At 47.5% G+C, this 19,476-nt stretch overlaps 1 protein-coding gene across 11 annotated transcripts in view; it reads right to left on the bottom strand.

The window, feature by feature from the left end:
- The window catches only part of SFI1 (SFI1 centrin binding protein), an 80,908-nt gene that overhangs the window by 58,889 nt on the left and 2,543 nt on the right, over positions 1–19,476 (bottom strand). For all 11 annotated transcript variants that reach the window (XR_016227352.1, XR_016227353.1, XR_016227354.1 and 8 more), the window contains exon 2: positions 11,999–12,122. Coding sequence is in view for 5 of the 11 variants with exons in the window: in XM_089323409.1 (XP_089179535.1) it covers positions 11,999–12,021 (23 nt within the window). In the remaining 6 variants the exon portion in view is untranslated. The remainder of the gene's footprint in view (positions 1–11,998; positions 12,123–19,476) is intronic.

The raw sequence follows: 19,476 nt of genomic DNA, 5'->3' as shown, positions 1-19,476 counted from the left end.
GAGGATCACTTCTGAGGTTATTTCTGCCAAAAATGCCCGACTTGAGTCTAATCACAAAGACTGAGGAAACTCAAATATAGAAAAACACTGAGGAAACCCAATCTGAGAAACATTATTTAAAGGTAAGTAGTCTGAACTGTTCAAAAAGAGGTAAAGACCGACAAAGAGTTCCAAACTGAAGGAGACCTCCAAGACAAATGCAATGTGTGACCTCAAACCGAATCCAAGGCCAGAAAGGAAAGTAATCAAATGGGAAGTTTTCCTTCTCTCTCATTTTTCTACAAATAACGCTATGGGGCAATCAGCCACAACTTATTCTCAAATGGGACAGAGGGGGAAAAATAGCAATTCTCAAGCTTTGTACAGTAGTTATTTCCTCAAATACCAAACCACTGCTTCTAGGGTAAATACAGAGTAAGCTTCCTGCAAGCCTGCAAGAACATTCTCATCAGTTCATAAGCCTGGACTTTATGAACTTCTGCCGACACACTTTACTTAATATATAGTAGCTCATTTGATGTTGAATTCATGGCCAACAGCATGGTCACTCCTGCCTGGAAGCAGCTTCTGGAACGCACACATCCTCTCCATAAGCTACCTCACAGTGTTCCTGTGCTGAAGGCTGCCACCCAGCACTGCAACAATATGCTTGGGGACCATTTTAAACAGGAAAATCATCAACAAAATGCACAAAATGTGACAAACAAGGCACTGCACAGACTGCGAAAAGGACCCTGGGTTACATACAGTGTGACTGCTCAAACGAGGAAGAGTATCATTTCCATCTTTGTTTTTTTTTTTAAGATTCATTTATTTGAAAGGCAGAGAGAGAGAGAGAGAGAGAGAGAGAGAGAGATCTCCTATCCACTAGTTCACACCCCAAATGGCCACAATGGCCAAGGCTGGGTCAGGCTGAAGCCAAGAGCCAGGAGCTCTAACTGGTCTCCCAGTGAGTGCATGGCAGGGCCCGAATTGGGCCATCTTCCGCTGCTATCCAGGTGCACTGACAGGGAGCTGGACTAGCAGCAGAGCAGCTTGGACTCAAACCGGCTCTGACATCACAAGCAGTGGTTTAACCCACAGCACAGCAGCACTGCCCAGCACTTTTTTGACTTTTTTGTTGACCTCAGCTAAGAACATGTGCATTCAATGATTCAAAGTTTTTCTGCTTTGCACGTGTCCTCAAATGACTGACAACACAGAGAGAACTGATTTGGGGATTACAAATAAGTTTTAGCAAGTAGGTAAATTTTAAAATACAGAACCCAGGGCTCGAGTTGTGGCACAGCAAGTTAGGCAGTCACCACTGCCAGTATATCATATGGGCACTGGTTTGTATCCCAGCTGCTCCACTTCCGATCCAGCTCCCTGTTGTGGCCTGGGAAAGCAGCAGAGGATGGCCCAAGTCCTTAGGCCCCTGAACCCACACAGGGAGACCTGGAAGAAGCTCCTGGCTTCAGCCTAGCCCAACCCTGGCCATGGCGCCCATTGAGGAATGAACCAGTGGACGGAAGATCTCTAATTATGCCTTTAAAAAAAAAAAAAAACCTTTTTTTAAAAGATTTATTTATTTACTTGAAAGTCAGAGTTACACAGAGAAGAAGAGGCAGAGAGAGAGGTCTTTCTTCTGCTTGTTCACTCCCCAGATGGCCACAATGGCTGGAGCTGCGCCAATCCAAAGCCAGGAGTGTCTTCCAGGTCTCCCATATGGGTGCAGGGGCCCAAGGACTCTTCTGCTTTTCCCAGGTCATATCAGAGAGCTGGACGGGAGTTGGAGCAGCCAGGACTTGAATCGGCACCCATGTGGGATGCCAGCATTGTAAGTCAGTGGCTTCATCCACTATGCCACATTCCCCCCTTCCCCACTTCTGATCCAGCTCTCTGCTATGGTCTGGCAAAGCAATGGGAGACAGCCAAAGTATTTGGGCCCCTGCACCCATGTGGGAGACCCAAAAAAGCTCCTGGCTCCTGGCTTAGGATCAGCCCAGATCCTTCTGTTGTGGTCATTTGGGCAGTGAACCAGTGGATAAAATATCTCTGTTTCTCCCTCATTCTGTAACTCCGACTTTCAAATAAATAAATGAAATTAAGGCTTTCAACTTACTCGCTTTAAAACAAAAATAAAAAGGTCCTAAAAGCCCATGAAACAGAGCTAACTGGTGGAAGGCAGGCCGGGACAGTGCTCTTCTGAAGCCCTGCTACACCAGCAACAGCTACTACTCAGCTCTGACCGTGAGGAAGCCCAACCCCAAAGTCACCCCTGTCCCGTGGCTAGCTCCTCTCATCAGGTCTCTGGGCTCCTCTTTCCCAGGCAGCGACTCAAGCAGCAGCAGAACTACTTACAGCTCTGGGAGCTTAAAGACATTAGTGCTGGTATAAACGACAGGGCCCCAGAAATGAGTTATTCTAGCAGAATCTACACCTGAAGGATGAGATCGTGAACTGAAACTATGTATTTATTTACAAATTTGTTTACACACTTAGATATAATGGAGTGTCCGTCTTCCCCTAATCTATTCAGTGGTTTCATGTTAACAGAAACCACTCTTATTTGCGTGCATGTGTGTGTACTTGGCATTCATACGTGCTCAGCTTCTAACACAATGTATGGCACATTTTATGGAAGGAACAGAGCAGGGAGATGAAAAAAGACTAAAGAAATACAAAATAGATGAAGTAGAAGCCACTTTAAAAAACACACCATTGGGGCCAGTGCCATGGCACAGTAGGTTGATCCTCAGCCTGCGGCATTGGCATCGCATATGGGTGCCGGTTCCAGTCCTGGCTGCTCTACTTACTATCCAGCTCTCTGCTGTGGCCTTGGAAAGCGGTGGAAGATGGCCCAAGTGCTTGGGTCCTTGCACCTGCATGGAAGACTAGGAAGAGGCTCCTGGCTCCTGGCTTTGGATCGGCACAGCTCTGGCCATTGCGGCCATCTGGGGAGTGAACCAGCGGAGGGAAGACCTTTCTCTCTGTCTCTTCCTCTCACTGTCTGTAACTCTACCTCTCAGATAAATAAATAAAATCTTTAAAAACAAAACAGCATCAGGAAGTTGGTGCTATGGTATAGTGGGTAAAGCTGCTGCCTGCAGTGCTGGCATCCCATGTGGGTATCAGTTAAGGGTTCTGGCTGCTCTACTTCTGATCCAGCTCTCGCTATGGCCTGGGAAAGCAGCAGCAGATGGTCCAAGTCCTTGGGCCCCTGCACCTGTATGGGAGACCTGGAAGAAGCTCCTGGCTCCTGATCGGCACAGCTCCAGCCACAGTGGCCAATTGGGGAGTGAACCAGAGGATGGAAGACCACCACCCCCACCCCCACCCCCACCCCCCGCCTTTCTCTGCTTCTCTTCTCTCTGTGTAACTCTTTCAAATAAATAAATCTTTTAAGGCCGGCACCACGGCTCAATAGGCTAATCCACCGCCTTGCGGCGCCGACACACCGGGTTCTAGTCCCAGTTGGGGCGCCGGATTCTGTCCCGGTTGCCCCTCTTCCAGGCCAGCTCTCTGCTGTGGCCAGGGAGTGCTTGGGCCCAGGTGGAGGATGGCCCAGGTGCTTGGGCCCTGCACCCCATGGGAGACCAGGAGAAGTACCTGGCTCCTGCCATCGGATCAGCGTGGTATGCCAGCCGCAGCACGCTGGCCGCGGCGGCCATTGGAGGGTGAACCAACGGCAAAAGGAAGACCTTTCTCTCTCTCTCTCTCACTGTCCACTCTGCCTGTCAAAAAAATAAATAAAAATTAAAAAAAAATCTTTTAAAAAAATTCCTGAAGAATACAGAAGAAGCCTAGCTTAATTAAAAACATACAAGGGCTAGCACTGTGGCACAGTGGGTAAAGCCGCCACTTGTAGTGCCAGCATCCCATATGGACGCTGGTTCAATTCCTGGCTGCTCCATTTCCTATCCAGCTCTCTGCTGTGACCTGGGAAAGCAGTAGAAGATGGCCCAAGTCCTTTGGCCCCTGTACCAGCGTGGGAGACCCGGCAGAAGCTCCTGGCTCCTGGCTTCGGATAGGCGCAGCTGCAGCCATAGCGGCCATCTGGGTAGTGAACCAGTGGATGGAAGACCTCTCCCCCTGCTCCCTGCTTCTGCTTCTCTGTAACTCTGCCTTTCAAATAAATAAATAAATCTTTAAAAATATATATGCCAATGGGGTTTAAGGATTCGGGCTAGAGGTTAAAATTCTAGTTTGGATACCCACATTCTACAACAGAGCACCTGGGTTCAACCCCTGGCTCTTGATTTCAGCTTCCTGCTTGTGCAGCCCCTGTGAGGCAGCAGTGATGACTCAAGTAACTGGGTTCCTACTACCGACGAGCATATCTGCACTGAGTTCCCAGTTCCTAGCTCTGGTTCCTGGGCCACTGTATATGTGGGGAATGAGCCAGCAGATGAGTCTCTTTCTGCCTATCAAATACATACATATTTTTAAATCAATGGGAAAAGTATGACAAGCCAAGGAAAAAAAAGAGGTGAAGAGAAATACACAATTTAAAAATGTTCATCCCTAAGCGCTCAGGGAGAGGTACTTCATGACCATTTAACTACATCCTTTGCAGATGCATCCCTGCAGGGTCTGCTCGTTCTCCCCATCCTTATCTAGGACCTCTATACACCCAGCAATGAAGTTAGGCCTGGGGACACACACGCAACTACGAGTATGTATTTAATGTTAGACATCTTACAATGAGAAAACAAGGTACCCAGAGCTGACAGCAAGTATAGGATACACATCTAACAGAAGGAAATGTAGATCTTTTCTGGAGGAAGGCCCCTTCATCATGTGCCTCAAGACATTTCTATAATTCAAGTCCTCATTAACAACAGGAAATCTTAACATATTTCTCTCAAATGATTAACAGAGCAAGCTCACACCAAATTATTTTAATTATTTTATTCCAAGCCTGCTATTTCCAACATTCGTTTAAGAATCTGGTTCTGCTCTTTGCTTTGCTTCTATAATCTTGTGTCCCCCTTCCTCAAAAATCAAACTTGAATCCACTTATGTTTCAAGATCCAATTATCAATTAGAAGAAAAAGACAGAGGACATAAAAATACGCCACAGGAATGTAACAAGTAGGAAGCCCTACAAATGATTCCCAACTAGTTTCAAGGTAGGAAAAACATGGAGGAAGAACCTCTAGATGAAAAGAAATCCACACCACTTTCTCCATGCAGGGTGATTAGCGGGTCTGCTCCTGTCTCACAACCTCCACTGCTCTACAATTATGACAACTGCAGCTCACTCTTTAATTTCTTAAAACAAAACTGGCTTTGTGCAATCAATCTAAATGCTACTGATTTGAGTCTGGTTGCTTCTGCAGGGGCAGCAGAAACTCTTAGCATTCTGGTCTTGGAAAACAGTATTCCTTGCTAGAATGTGTTATTGTATCACTTAGGTTTAAATATGAAAATTATGGCTGGCGCCGCAGCTCACTGGGCTAATCCTCCGCCTGTGGCGCCGGCATACCGGGTTCTAGTCCCAGTTGCTCTTCTTCCAGTCCAGCTCTCTGCTGTGGCCCGGGAGTTAAGTGGAGGATGGCCCAAGTGCCTGGGCCCTGCACCCGCGTGGGAGACCAGGAGAAGCACCTGGCTCCTGGCTTCGGATCAGTGCGGTGCGCCGGCTGCAGCAGCCATTGGAGGGTGAACAAATGGTAAAGGAAAACCTGTCTCTCTCTCACTGTCCACTCTGCCTGTCAAAAAAAAAGTGTAAATATGAAAATCATTTATTATATAATCCACAAAGAACATTCCTAACTACCAGCTAAAGAGTAGAAACACATCATGGTTGAGGTTTTTTTTTTTTTTTTTTTAAAGATTTATTTATTTACTGAAGAGGCAGAGTTAGAGAGAGGGAGGGAGAGACAGAGACAGAGGTCTTCTATCCACTGGTTCACTCCCCAAGTGGCTGCAATGGCTGGAGGTGAGCTGATCTGAAGCCAGGAGCTTCTTCCAGGTCTCCCATGTGGGTGCAGGGGTCTAGGCACTTAGGCCATTTTCCACTGCTTTCCCAGGCCATCACCAGGTAGCTGGATCAGAAGTGGTACAGCTGGGACTCGAACTGGTGTCCAAATGCGAATGCCAGCACTGCAGGTGGTGGCTTTACCTGGTATGCCACAGCGTGGGCCCCAAAGATTTGGAGTTAAAAAAACAAAACAAAACCTTGATTCCTTAGATCAGGAGCTACAATATCTATGGAAAATCACAGTAATCCCCTGTACGCGGAGATAACAGTGCACAGGACTATGCAACTCAAAGGAGACAGTGCACTTCACAATCTAAGGGCGAATTCTGCTAAGTACACCCAGTGTGCTGGCTGACTTGTTCCCTCAGGTTCAGCCTCATGACAGACCTCAACAGAACAACTACGTACATGCTGAGTTTGGCTCCAAACTTGGAGGTTAAAATTAAATTCCTTTCTCTTAATTTGGTAGAGTGGTTTCTGATTTCTAAAGCATAACGTCATCAATTTATCCATTTGGAACTGATTACAGGTGAGCCCATGCCAAACACCATTCATCCGTAACTGACCCTTCTTCACAGGACAGTCCAAACCAGAAGTTAAATTACCAAAAGGTTTCACTTTCAGTAGAAGGAACATGAAGAATCATGGATGACCACAGGAACAAATAATCACCTGTGTTACTACAATGAGGTAGCAATCCCATGGCCTGAATTTTCTGCTTTAAAATGCTTATGATTGAGGCTAGCATTGTGCGTAGCTGTCAAAGCAGCTGCCCGCAACACCAGCACCCCATATGAGCACTGGTCTGAGACCTGGCTGCTCCACTTTCGTGCCAGCCCCCTGCTAATGCACCTGGGAAAGCAGCAGAAGATAGCCCAAGTGCTTGGACTTCTGTACTCATGTGGGAGACCCAGAAGAAGCTTCGGGATCCAGGTTTCAGTGCAGCACAGCCACAGATGTTGTAGCCATTTGTGGAGGGAACCAGCAGATGGAAGATCTCTCTTCTCTCTCCTTCCTTCTCTAACTCTGCCTTTCAAATGAATAATCTTTAAAAACAATTTGTAGTTTTACTAGAAAAGCAACATAACATGGCCACACAAATACTTGTACAACAGACTGGGTACTTAGCCTGTGGTTAAGACACCACATCCCATACTGGAGTACCTGGGTTCAATACCTGTCTCCAGCTCCTGACTAACTCTGATAATGCAGACTCTGGGAGGCAGCAATGACGGTTCAAGCAATTAGGTTCCTGCCACCCACCTGGGAGACTTAGACTGAGTTTCTGGCTCCCAGCTTCTACCTGTCCCAGTCCTGGTCATTATGGGCATCTGGGGAGTGAATCAGCAGATGCTAGCAAGGTCTGTCCCTCTTTCTAATTAAAAACAAAAACATGGACACCCCTGTACACAGCAACATTACTGACAATAGCCAAAAGGTGAAAACAACTCAAATATCCATCAACTGATAATGGACAAAATGTACAATGATGCAATTATAGCACTTCAGCTATAAGGAATGAAATTCTGATACATGCTATAGCATGAACGTTGAAAACATGCTAAGTGAAATAACTAAGACACAAAAAGGACAGATATTTTAGGATTCCATTTATATAAGGTACATAGAATAGGCAAACTCATAGTGACTGCAAGTCGAATAGAGGTGGGGCTGGCATGGTGACGCAGTGGGTGAGCTGCTGCCTGCAACACCAGCATCCCATCTGAGTGCCAGCTGAAGTCCTGGCTGCTCCACTTCAGATAAAGCTCTGTTAATGTACCTGGGAAAGCAGTGGAGGATGGCCCAAGTGCCTGGGGCCCTGCACCCCAGTGGTTAGAGCTAGAGCTAGATGGAGCTCCATGCTCCTGGCTTTGGCCTGGCCCAGCACTGGTTGTTGCACCCAGTGGGGAGTGAACAGGCAGATGGAAGATTTCTCTGTGTCTCTTTTTCTAACTCTGCCTTTCAAATAAACCAATCTTTAAAAGAAAAAAAAAAAAAAGTAACAAACAGGTGGCAGTGGAATAAATCGGGAGTTAATGTTCAACAATACAGACTTTCTTGTGGGGATGATGAAAAACTCTGGACTAGATAGTGGTGATGGGGCCAGCACTGTGGTGTAGCAAGGAAAGCCACCACCTGCAGTACTGGCATCCTATATGGGCACTGGTTTGAGTCCTAGCCACTCCACTTCCGATCCAGCTCTCTGCTATGGCCTGGGAAAGCAGTGGAAGGTAACTCAAGCCCTTGGGCCCCTGTACCTGCATGAGAGACCCAGAAAAAGCTCCTGGCTCCTAGCTCTGGACTGACACAGCTCCAGTTGTTGCAGCCATTTAGGGAGTAAACCAGCAGATTGAAGACCTCTCTCTCTTTACCCCTGACCCTCTGTAACTCTGCCTTTCAAATGAAAAAAAAAAAAAAGTGCTGATGGTAACACAGCATTGTGAAAACCTGTATATGAAATGCCAAGGAATCTGTACAATTTTAAAAATGGTTACTTTATGCAATTTTACAAAAACCTCTGTATTATAAAAGCCATCGGAGTAAACGAGTGATGTGTTGTTACGAGGCTCAGACAGTCCAGAAGTAAAAGAACTTTGCCTTTGTGAAGTTTGAGGATGTTGCCAGGATAGTAACTCAAACAACAGACAACTACTTTTTGGTAAGAGAATCTTGGTGCGTTATTTTATGCCATCTGAAAAGGTACAGGAAGAGCTTATTTTTAAGATTTATTTATTTATTTGAGAAGTAGAGTTACAGAGAGAGAGAGAGAGAGACAGAGAGGTCTTCCATATGCTGGTTCACTCCCCAACTGGCTGCAGTGGTGGAAGGGAGTGGATTTGAAGCCAAGAGCCAGGAGCTTCCTCCAGGTCTCCAATGTGGGTGCAGGAGCCTAAACACTTGGGCCATCCTCTATTTAGCAGAGAGCTGGACTGGAAGAGAAGTAACCGGGACTCAAACCAGTGCCTATATGGGATGGCAGCACTGCAGGTGGTGGCTTAGCACACCATGCCACAGCTCCGGTCCCAATGATAGGCCTTCTAAAAAGTGAAGTGCTCCATTTCATCAGCCATCCTATCCAGCAGTGAAATGGAACAATCAGAATCAGACACGTTTACAAAGGCTACAGGTAGAGGACCGTTTAAAAGGGAGGAAAACTTGCTCCGATTTTCAAATTACCTTTTAAGAAAGGAATTAATTATCATTTTCCTTCACTGATTTTACAGAAAAAGGGGAGGGCGGGTATTTCAAACACCGACTTTCTACAAATAGTCAGGTTTTACTTAAGAAAAAGAAGCTTCATGTACTCCTAACCCTCCTATGAAGACTGGATAGTCAGGGCCCCACACGCTTTATACAGAAACATTTCTGAAGAGATGAAAATGTTAAGTGGCTGAAATGAATGCTGATTACAAAGCAATCAGTGATTCTGAACGTATTATGTGTACTGTATTTATGTACTGTAGTATGTGTACTGTACATGTACTTTTTCTCCAGAAAAATGTGATTGTTACAAGGTTGACTGTATTTTACAATGAAATATAACTGTCGACAAGATTTCTGCAGTAAAAACAGACTGTTTATTGAAGCCAACAAAGAAAGCAAGCAGGGACTCTGGCTTGTCTGCTCCTGCTAAGGGACAAGAGTGCAGACCGACCTGCAGTGGCTGGCTCACACTTTGTCCTGGTCTCCTCCAGTTTTCAGATTTCATAGCTCCCATGGTTATTCTGCCTTGACAGAAAGGTCACCATGAAATGCAGGTTTAAGTACTAAGCTACAGCCTTTTTGTCACCACCAAATAAAGACCAAATAAAATTTAGGGTGGTTTAGACTTCAATACAAGGGGTTAAAACTGGAAGGTAAATTATATATAAGACAGCAGCTCAAGTGTTACAGCAGGTTGATTAATGTGTTCAGTAATGTTTAAGTGTTAATACAGATCCAAAAATGACTTCTTTTCCCCAATAATGTTAAACGAGTTTCTATCATGGATTAATGACTACCTTTTGAATCAGTATTATTAATATGAGGGTGTATTTCAAGGTTCAAACAGGGGTCAGCAAAGATTTTCTCTACAATTTATTTGTATGCAAGCATAACTTAAAGAGTCTTACTTAAAAATAGTAAAATTCCCCCCTTTTTATCCATTTTCAGTTTTTGGTGCCCCTGAAATGTGCTTTTGTACTAACTAATCCAGAGTCATTAAAACATACATGCTGGGGCTGGCGCTGTGGTGCAGCAGGTTAATGCCCTGACATGAAGCGCAGCATCCCATACAGGCGCCAGTTCAAGTCCTGGCAGCTCCACTTCTGATCTAGCTCTCTGTTATGGCCTGAGAAGCAGTAGAAGATGGCCCATCTTTGGGCCCCTGTACCGGTGTGAGAGACCTGGAAGAAGCTCCAGGCTCCTGCTTCAGATCAGTGCAACTCCAGCCATGTTGGCCATTTGAGGAGTGAACCAGAGATTATAACACCTCTCTCTCTCTCTCTCTGGCTCCCTGTAATTCTGTATTTCCAATGAATAGATAAATCTTTAAAAAAAAATAGAATAAAACATACATGCCATTGGGGCCAGCACTGGCATAGAAGGTTAAGGCTCTGTCGCAGTGCCAGCATCCCATATGGGTGCCAGTTCAGGTCCCAGCTGCTCCACTTCTGATCCAGCTCCCTGCTAATGTGCCTGGGAAAGCAGTGGATGATGGTCCAAGTGCTTGGGCCCCTGCACTCACATGGGAGACCCAGAAGAAGCTCCTGGCTTCGGATCAGCCCAGCTGTGGCCATTGTGGCCATTTGGAGAATCGATCAGCGGATGGAAGATATCTTTTTCTTTCTCTCCCTCCCTCTCTCCTTCCCCCCCCCCACCTCTATGTGTGTGTAACTAATTTTCAAATAAAAAGGGGAACAGCACTGTGGCGTACTAGGCTAAGCCTCCGCATGTGGTGCCAGCATCACTTATGTCCTGGCTGCTCCTCTTCCGATCCAGCTCTCTGCTCATGGCTTAGGAAAGCAGTGGAAGATGGCTCAACTGCTTGGGCCGCTGCACACACATGGGAGACCTGGAAGAAGCTCCTGGCCCTTGGCTTCAGATCAGCTCAGCTCTCGCCGTTGCAGCCATCTGGGGAGTGAACCAGCGGATGGAAGACTGCTTTCTGTCTCTCCCTCTTCTGTAACTCTGCCTCTCAAATAAATAAAATCTTTAAAATAAATAAATAAACATCCTTTTTTTTTTTTAAAAAGGAAACTGGTCTCAAAAAAGTACATGCAGGTAGCCTAGAAGTGATATACAGCAACCCATTATTTAAAAAAAAAAAAAAATGCTGCCAAAAGAAAAAGGAAAAAAGGGGGTGAATAAGTATGTGAATTATATCTCAATAAAGTTAAAAAAAGCATTATAGGATCTTAGAAAATCTGAACAGTCTTGAAAATTATAAAGAAAATATAAATAGCTTCTAATTCTGCTCTAAATGTGCTGTAGGAATTTATACTTCGGTGGTAAAACTATAAAAAGGGGGTCACACAGTGGCGTAGCAGGTAAAGCTGCTGCCAGCAGTGCCAACATCCCATATGGGCACCAGTTTGACTCCCAGTTGCTCCACTTCCGATCCAGCTCTCTTGCTATGGCCTGGAAAAGCAGTGGATGATGGCTCAAGTCCTTGGACCCCTGCACCTGCGTGGGAGACCCGGAAGAAGCTCCTGGCTCCTGGCTTTGGACTGGCCCAGCTCTGGCCATTATGGCCATTTGGGGAATGAACTAGCAGGTGTAAGACCTCTCTCTCTCTCTGCCTCTGCCACTCTGCCTTTCAAATAAATGAATAAATCTTTAAAAAACATAATGCAGATGAAACGTGTACATTATACAAAAAATTTAAAATATCAATGATAAAAACATTCTTACCCTAATTCTTACCTCAGCAGTCATAATTCAGAAAAAAAATCAACTTTCATTAGAAATGTTATTACTTTTACAGTAAAATTGTTTACAAATTTTTACACACTATAACTTCAGTTGTCTTTTTGGTCAAGTCTCATTTCTCACCTGGAATCAACCTTCTTCTCCATTCTCTGTTTAACCACTTTTTGACAGAAATTCACCCGTAACCTGATGTGCACTTCTTGGTGTGCAGATTCTTCATGAATTAAAAAGGTTTTTTATCTTCTAACTGCAAGAAAAAAGGGAATAAAAGAGAGAATAAATAAATTATTTACATCCTCTTAGGAGTCACATTTCTGAATAGCTGCTAAATCAACACTAGATGAACATGGGAGGTCTTTCACTTAAAATATCCCTTTTAAATCACATTGTTTAAAAAAAGATATTTTGGGGGTAGGCATTTGGCACAGTAGTCAAGCAACCACTTGGGATGCCCACATTCCAAATCAGAGGGCCTGAGTTCAAGTTTTAGTTCCACTCTCCATGCAGCTTGTCGCTAATGTGCATTGTAGTGCAGTGGGATTAAGCCGCCACTTGGGATGCCCACATCCCATACTGGAGCCAGGAACTACACTTCTGATTCAGTAGATGACATCTCGAGTAGCTGGGCTCCTGCCACCTATGTGGGAAACCCAGACGGGATTTTGGCTCTGGGCTCCAGCCTGACCCAGCCCCAGCTGTTGCGACCACTTGGGAAATGAACCAGGAAATAGAAGGATAAGTGTCTCTGTCTTCTCTCTTTCTCTGGCACTCTGCCTCTTAATTTTTTTTGTTGTTGTTGTTGTTGTTGTTGTTGTTACTTTCTAGGAAAGAAAGCTGAGAGTAAGCTCCATTTTTTTTTTAAAGATTTATTTACTTGAAAGTCAGAGTTACACACAGAGAGAAGGAGAGGCAGAGAGAGAGAGAGAGACAGAGAGAAAGAGAGAGAGAGAGAGAGAGGTCTTCCATCCGCTGGTTCACTTCCCAGATGGCCACAATGACCTGAGCTGCGCCGATCCGAAGCCAGGAGCCAGGAGCTTCTTCTGGTTCTGCCACACAGGTGCAGGGGCCCAAGCACTTGGGCCATCTTCTACTGCTTTCCCAGGCCGTAGCAGAGAGCTGGATCAGAAGTGGAGCAGCCAGGATGCGAACTGGCACCCATATGGGATGCCGGCAATGCATGAGGCGGCTTTACCCACTACGCCACAGCGCTGGCCCTGAGTAAGCTCCATTTAACAAGCATGACTGACTATCCAAGTAATGCTCCAGCACCTTCAACTTCCCTTCACAAGAACACCAATAGAAATTAAGATTTCTGGGGCCGACGTGGTGGCAGACCAGGTAAAGCTGCCACCTGTGACATCAGCATTCCATATGGGTACCAGTACAAGTCTTGGCAGCTCTAATTCCCATCCAGCTCCCTGCTAATGTGCCTGGGAAAGCAGTGGAGGATGGCCCAAGTCCTTGGGCCCCTGCCACCCATGTGGGAGACCTGGAAGAAACTCCTGGCATTGGACCAACCAAACCCCAGTTGTTGTGGTCATCTGGGGAGTGAACCAATGGATGGAAGATCTCTCTCTCTCTCTCTCTCTCTCTGTAACTCTTTCAAATAAATAAATAAAAAAGTTTCTTATTTATCCCCCTCTCAAGTCTTTTTTTTTTTTTTAGAGGCAAAAAAAAAAAAAAAAGAAGAAGAAGAAGAAGAGGGGAAAAAGCAAAAATAAATAAATAAATAAAATAAAATAAAAAAAAATTGAGAGGCAAAAAGAGACTAAGAGAGAGGTTCCAAACCTCCCCCATCTTCTGATTCACTCCCCAAATGCCTGCAAAGGTGAGGATTCAAGCTGGAAGCTAGAAACACAATACAGGTCTCCTATGTGCATGCAGGAACCTAACCTCTTCAGCAATAACTGTTGCCTCCCAGGGTCCACACAGCAGAAATCTGGAATGAGAAGCTAGAACCAGGGATCAAAGCCAAGTACTCCAAAGTGGGACAAGCGTGTCTAAACTGGCACCTTAGGGGCTAGGTCAAACACCCTCTCCGTGGATTAACTCTATGGTTGTCAAGGTTACTTATAAAAATTTTCAAGTAGTTTTTGATCTGTAGTATATATTACTGTGCAAAGGTTTTACTTTTTTTGTGTGTGCAAAGGTTTTACTTTTTTTGTGTGTGAAGATTTACTTTATTTATTTGAAAGGCAAAGTTACAGAGAGAGAGAAATAGGGAGGGAGGGAGGGACAGAGTTTCCATCTGGTGGCTCACTCCCTAAATAGATGTTAACAGCCAGAGCTGTACCAGGCCAAAGCCAAGAGTTTCTTCCAGGTCTCCCACAAGGGTGCAGGGGCCCAAGCACTTGGACCATCCTCTGTTGCTTTCCCAGGTGCATTAGCAGGAAACTGGATTGGAAGTGGAGCAGCCGGGACTCAAAGCAGCACCCATGGGAGGCCAGCACTATAGGCAGTGGCTATCCACTTAGGCCATAATGCTGGCCCAGAATTTTTACTTTCAATTGGTGATCATATGTATAAAAATATTAAACGTGAATTAATAAGAGTTTTAGGTATTTCTTAGTACAAAGATTAGTGTTGGTTGAACTGTGTTTCAAAAAGATACACTAATATCCTAACATCTGATACTTGTGACCGTGACCTTACTTGGAAATGGGACCTTTGCAGAGATAATTAAAATGTAAGTTGGGGCAGGTGCTGTCTACAGCAATTAAGACACCTGCTTCCCATATTAGACTATCTAGGCTCAAGTCTTGGCCCTGGCTCCCAAATCTGGCTTCATGATCACACAGACCCTGGCACGTTCAACTAGCAGGGTCTCTGCCACCCACATGGGAGACCTGCGTTGAGTTCCCAGCTCCTGGCTCTGGCCTGGCCCAAGTCCAGCTGTTGTGGGCATATGCAGAGTAAACCAGTGGTTGGTTGGGAGCTTTTTCTGTGTGTCTCATTTTTTAAGTTTATTTATTTATTTGAAAGTCAGAGTTACACAGAGAGAGAAGGATGTGTGTGGGGGGGGGGTCTTCCATCCACTGGTTCACTCCCCAATTGATCGCAGCAGCTAGAGCTGCACCAATCCGAAGCCAAGAGCCAGGAGTTTCTTCAGGGTCTCCCATGCGGGTGCAGGGGCCCAAGGACTTGGGCCATCTTCTACTGCTTTCCCAGGCCACAGCAAAGAGCTGGATCAGAAGTGGAGCAGCCGGGACCCGAACCAGCACCCATACGGGATGCTGGCACTGCAGGCGGTGGCTCTACCCACTCACTACACCACTGCACCGGCCCTCTGGCTCCACTTCTGATTCTGGCTTCCTGCTAATGTGCATCCCGGAAGGCAGCAGGTGATGGCTTAAGCGCTTGGGTCTTTACCACTCAAGAGGGAGACCTGAACTGAGTCTGAGTGCCTGGCCCAGCCCCAGCCGTCGCCGGCATTTCGAGAGCGAACCATGGAAGCGCTCCCGCTCTCTCGCTCTATCACTTTGCCTTTTAAGCAAATAAACTTTTTTTTTAAATGACAGGATTTACAAGAAAGGAAGAGGAAGAGTTAGTTGAAAACGAGATGAGGGAAGATAAACTATGAGCTAAGCACTTATCTCCCGGAAATAAGTCAACAGAACGTGTTAAGCCAATCAAGGAATAACACTGCAAGCGTATTTATTTGTAATTTCTAAATAACATCAAGAGAGAGAGCTAGAAGAATGGGCACAGGAACTGGAGTGCAGGGCCCTTCTCCGTTACAAGCCTTTAACGTTGCTTAATTTTTTTAAACTGCTAATTACGTAGGGGAGATGCATGTAAAACGTATCTTAAAAGTCGTTTCTACAGCAATCGGCAGCGAGAGACCAACGGCCCCGCACTTCAAAAAGCGAGGAGATTCGTATTTAAGGTCCCGAAGTTTCCAACAGCTTCTCCCAGGAAGCCGTAATTGACACCTGCGGGCCCGGTGCTCACCACACACGAGTGGCTGCCACCCTCCTGGGACGGGCAGGGTACCCAAGGCCACCAGCTAACCAGCGGTGGAGCTCATTCCCAACAGACACTCAACTATACACATCTGCACACAGCCAGCTGATCCGCCAGCCAGGGACGAAAAGCCAAGACTCCCACCGCCCAGGAGCGGGCATTCATGGTCCAGACCACGATCCTCCCCCTGCGGGGGTCACGTGCGGTCCCCGAGGTCCGCGGACACCAGCGTCTCCCTCGGGCCACGCCGGAATCCCCGCACCCCTAGCCCGGTCCCGCGCACGCCTGACGAAGCTCTAGGTGGTGGGCTCCGGCTGCGGCGGGGCTCGCTCTAAACGCGCGGCGAGGCCACGTGGACCAGCAGGAGCGCCGGACGAGGAGTGCGGACTCCGCGCGCTCTTCTCACCTCTCCAGCCCCGCGTCTGAGGAGTGTCGCGCGGCGTGCACTGTCGGAAAACAACGCGGAGACTCAACAGGCCCCGCTTCGAGGCACCTGCGATCGCCGCGAGGCTCGCACCCACTCAGAGGCTGCGCACACGAGCCTTCCGGCCTGGCCCCTGGGAGAAGTCGCCTCGGGAGCCGGCGGACGTCCACCGGCCTCCTCAGGCCCGCGCGGCCCACGCCCGCCTTCGCGCTTCGCGCGCCTCCGGACGCCGGTCTCGCGCCGGCCCCGCCCCCGTTTCCCTGGCGACGCGGCGCGCGGCAGACACGCCCCGCCCCGTAACCCAGAGTTCGCGCAGCCTCGGTGAGCCCGGTGACACACCTCCCTCAAGCCGCGGCGGCGCCCAGGCGTGGGGAGATTGGCCTCGAGGTCTGCGGGTGGATGCGCTGTCTGGGCCACCCCGCAGACGGGTCTGCACCTACGTGTCAGCTTCCTACGGTTCCCGTTAGGAGCGAGAGCGACGACGCCCACTGCGGCCAAGTATTAGTGATGAGGCGGACGCGGACGGAAGTCTTCCTTCCCCTACCCGCGAACTCTCGCGTGAGCCGCTCTGGCTCCCGGTTCTCAATGGTTCTCTGAGAGCGCGAGTCAGAACCCGTGCGGGGCGCGCGCGCGCGGACGACAGAGCTCTCGGTTACTTGGACTTAGGGGAGGGAGCCCTGCAGCCCTAGAGTTCGAATCCTCTTACCTCGTCACATAACCCTTGCTTTTAAGACGTAATTAATAAGCAGCTTTTTTAAAATTTGGGTTCACGCTGATAATCTTTTTAGAAACCGAGTGGGGGTAGGGTAAACGGGACGTTCTGATGCCCTTGTCTCCAGTGCTTTGTGAAAACGTGAGATTTCTACTAGAGAAAGCAAAAGCTAGCATCATGTAAGTGTTTGAAGGATTTTACGGTGAAAACATGAAAAAATAACTTGGGCGACTCAAGGAACACAGGTAGTTCTAATTTTGCTCCATTTCCTAGTCTTTTTTAAATCACCAAGCAAGTTTAGTGGGAGATACACCTGACAGACCAGGCGGGCATCTCAGGAAAGAACTGAGAGCTGGTCGTTAGCTTCTATTTAGTTTTTAAAAGTGTTTAGGAGAAATTCTACTTTAGCAGACCCAAGAACTAACTTTAGGCACCAAGTAGTTTTTTTTTTCTTTCTTTCTTTCTTTGAAAGTCAGAGTTACACAGAGAAAGGGAGAGAGAGGTCTTTCCATCCACTGGTTCACTCCCCAGATGGCTGCAACGGCCAGAGCTGTGCCCACACGAAGCCAGGAGCCTCTTCTGGGTCTCTCATGCAGGTGCAGGGGCCCAAGGACTTCGGCCATCTTCTACTGCTTTCCCAGGCCATAGCAGAGAGCTGGATGCCAGGACTTGAACAGGCTCCCATATAGGATGCTGGCACTGCAGGCGGTGGCTTTACCCACTATGCCACAGCACCAGCACCAACAAGTAGTTTTAAAATGACATGAGTTTATGGCTGGCGCCGCAGCTCAATAGGCTAATCCTCTGCCTTGCGGCACCAGCACACCGGGTTCTAGTCCCAGTCGGGGCACCAGATTCTGTCCCGGTTGCCCCTCTTCCAGGCCAGCTCTCTGCTGTGGCCAGGGAGGGCAGTGGAGGATGGCCCAAGTACTTGGTCCCTGCACACATGGGAGACCAGGATAAGCACCTGGCTCCTGCCATCGGATCAGCGTGGTGCGCCGGCCGCGGTGGCCATTGGAGGGTGAACCAACGGCAAAGGAAGACCTTTCTCTCTCTCTCACTGTTCACTCTGCCTGTCAAAAAAAAAAAAAAAAAAGACATGAGTTTCAAACTCCTAACCAATGCTGTAATATGTACTAGCTGTAAAACTGGCTTAAAAGGACTTTTATTTAAGGATAAATCCATGTACCTACCCCTGGAGGTACAAGCTGACTTGCTGGTTACTTTCTTCCTATCATGTGCCATCTGCCACCATCAACTTTGGCCAGTTTAGGACTGGGCAAGAGGCTTTTCCACGAGAGTAGTAATGAAGGCAATTAGGCCCATCAGGAAGGACTGGAAGGTAACAGCCCCGTACAGTAACAGCTGGTGCAGCAGTACTTAGCCTGGTGACAGGTTCTGTTAAGTACTTCTCGTATGTCAAAAGATGTTAGGCGCCAGAAGGCGGTGCAGACTTTGCTAATAATTTACGGTTCGGCCTTTGGTAGTTTGTCTTCCTACTCCTTAAAGTCTGACAGCATTAGGTGACAACTGTGGAACTCTTCAAACCCTGGCTTCTCAGGATAAGGGGTCATCCTTGGAGCAAGACAACCTGAACAGGAACAAGGCATTCAGCGAGGTGCAGTCCCCGCACTGCTGAGGGTGACGGCCCTGAACCCCTCGTTCCTGGCAGCAAGCTCTCACAGGTGCTCCTGTAAGGGCCAGGCTTCTGTTTTTCTATTGTTCCTGGATGGCCGATTCCCCAGACTGACTGAAGCTTTGACTTCCCTATGCCAAACTCTGAGCCCACAATTCAGTCTCAAACAGGCTCTTACAAATAATTTCGTAAAGCACTAGAAAAAAAAAATGTTCTCCTTTATTCTTTCCAAGGCCCAAGGGGGTTCCCAAACTGCTATTTGAGAATTGATTAGTTACAAAAGAGGGCATCGATAATTACAACTGATCCTTCCTGCCAGAAACAATAGCAGAAGCTACAATGAAACAAGGATTTACAAGCTTCAAGCTCTTGCCTGGCACAGGTGAAGAGTTAATGGCTGCCCTTCCTTAGTAAATTACTATAATTCCTAAGTAGTTATCTTCTCCTTTTACAAGGACAAACAGACTGAGAGGTGAAGAAATGGGTTGAGACCCACATTCCACAGGACACTAAAGAGCCCAGTTCAAGAGCAGGTCCTGGGCCGGCGCCGCGGCTCAATAGGCTAATCCTCCGCCTAGCGGCGCCGGCACACCGGGTTCTAGTCCCGGTCGGGGCGCCGGATTCTGTCCCGGTTGCCCCTCTTCCAGGCCAGCCCTCTGCTGTGGCCAGGGAGTGCAGTGGAGGATGGCCCAGGTGCTTGGGCCCTGCACCCCATGGGAGACCAGGAAAAGCACCTGGCTCCTGGCTCCTGCCATCGGATCAGCGCAGCGCGCCGGCCGCGGCGGCCATTGGAGGGTGAACCAACGGCAAAGGAAGACCTTTCTCTCTGTCTCTCTCTCTCTCACTGTCCACTCTGCCTGTCAAAA

The sequence above is a fragment of the Oryctolagus cuniculus genome, chromosome 21 (genome assembly GCF_051225735.1).
Source record: "Oryctolagus cuniculus isolate XC-2025 breed Fujian yellow rabbit chromosome 21, ASM5122573v1, whole genome shotgun sequence".
Lineage (NCBI taxonomy): Eukaryota > Metazoa > Chordata > Mammalia > Lagomorpha > Leporidae > Oryctolagus > Oryctolagus cuniculus.
The sequence above is the reverse complement of the archived record's forward strand: the minus strand, read 5'-3'. Positions and strand labels throughout refer to the sequence as shown.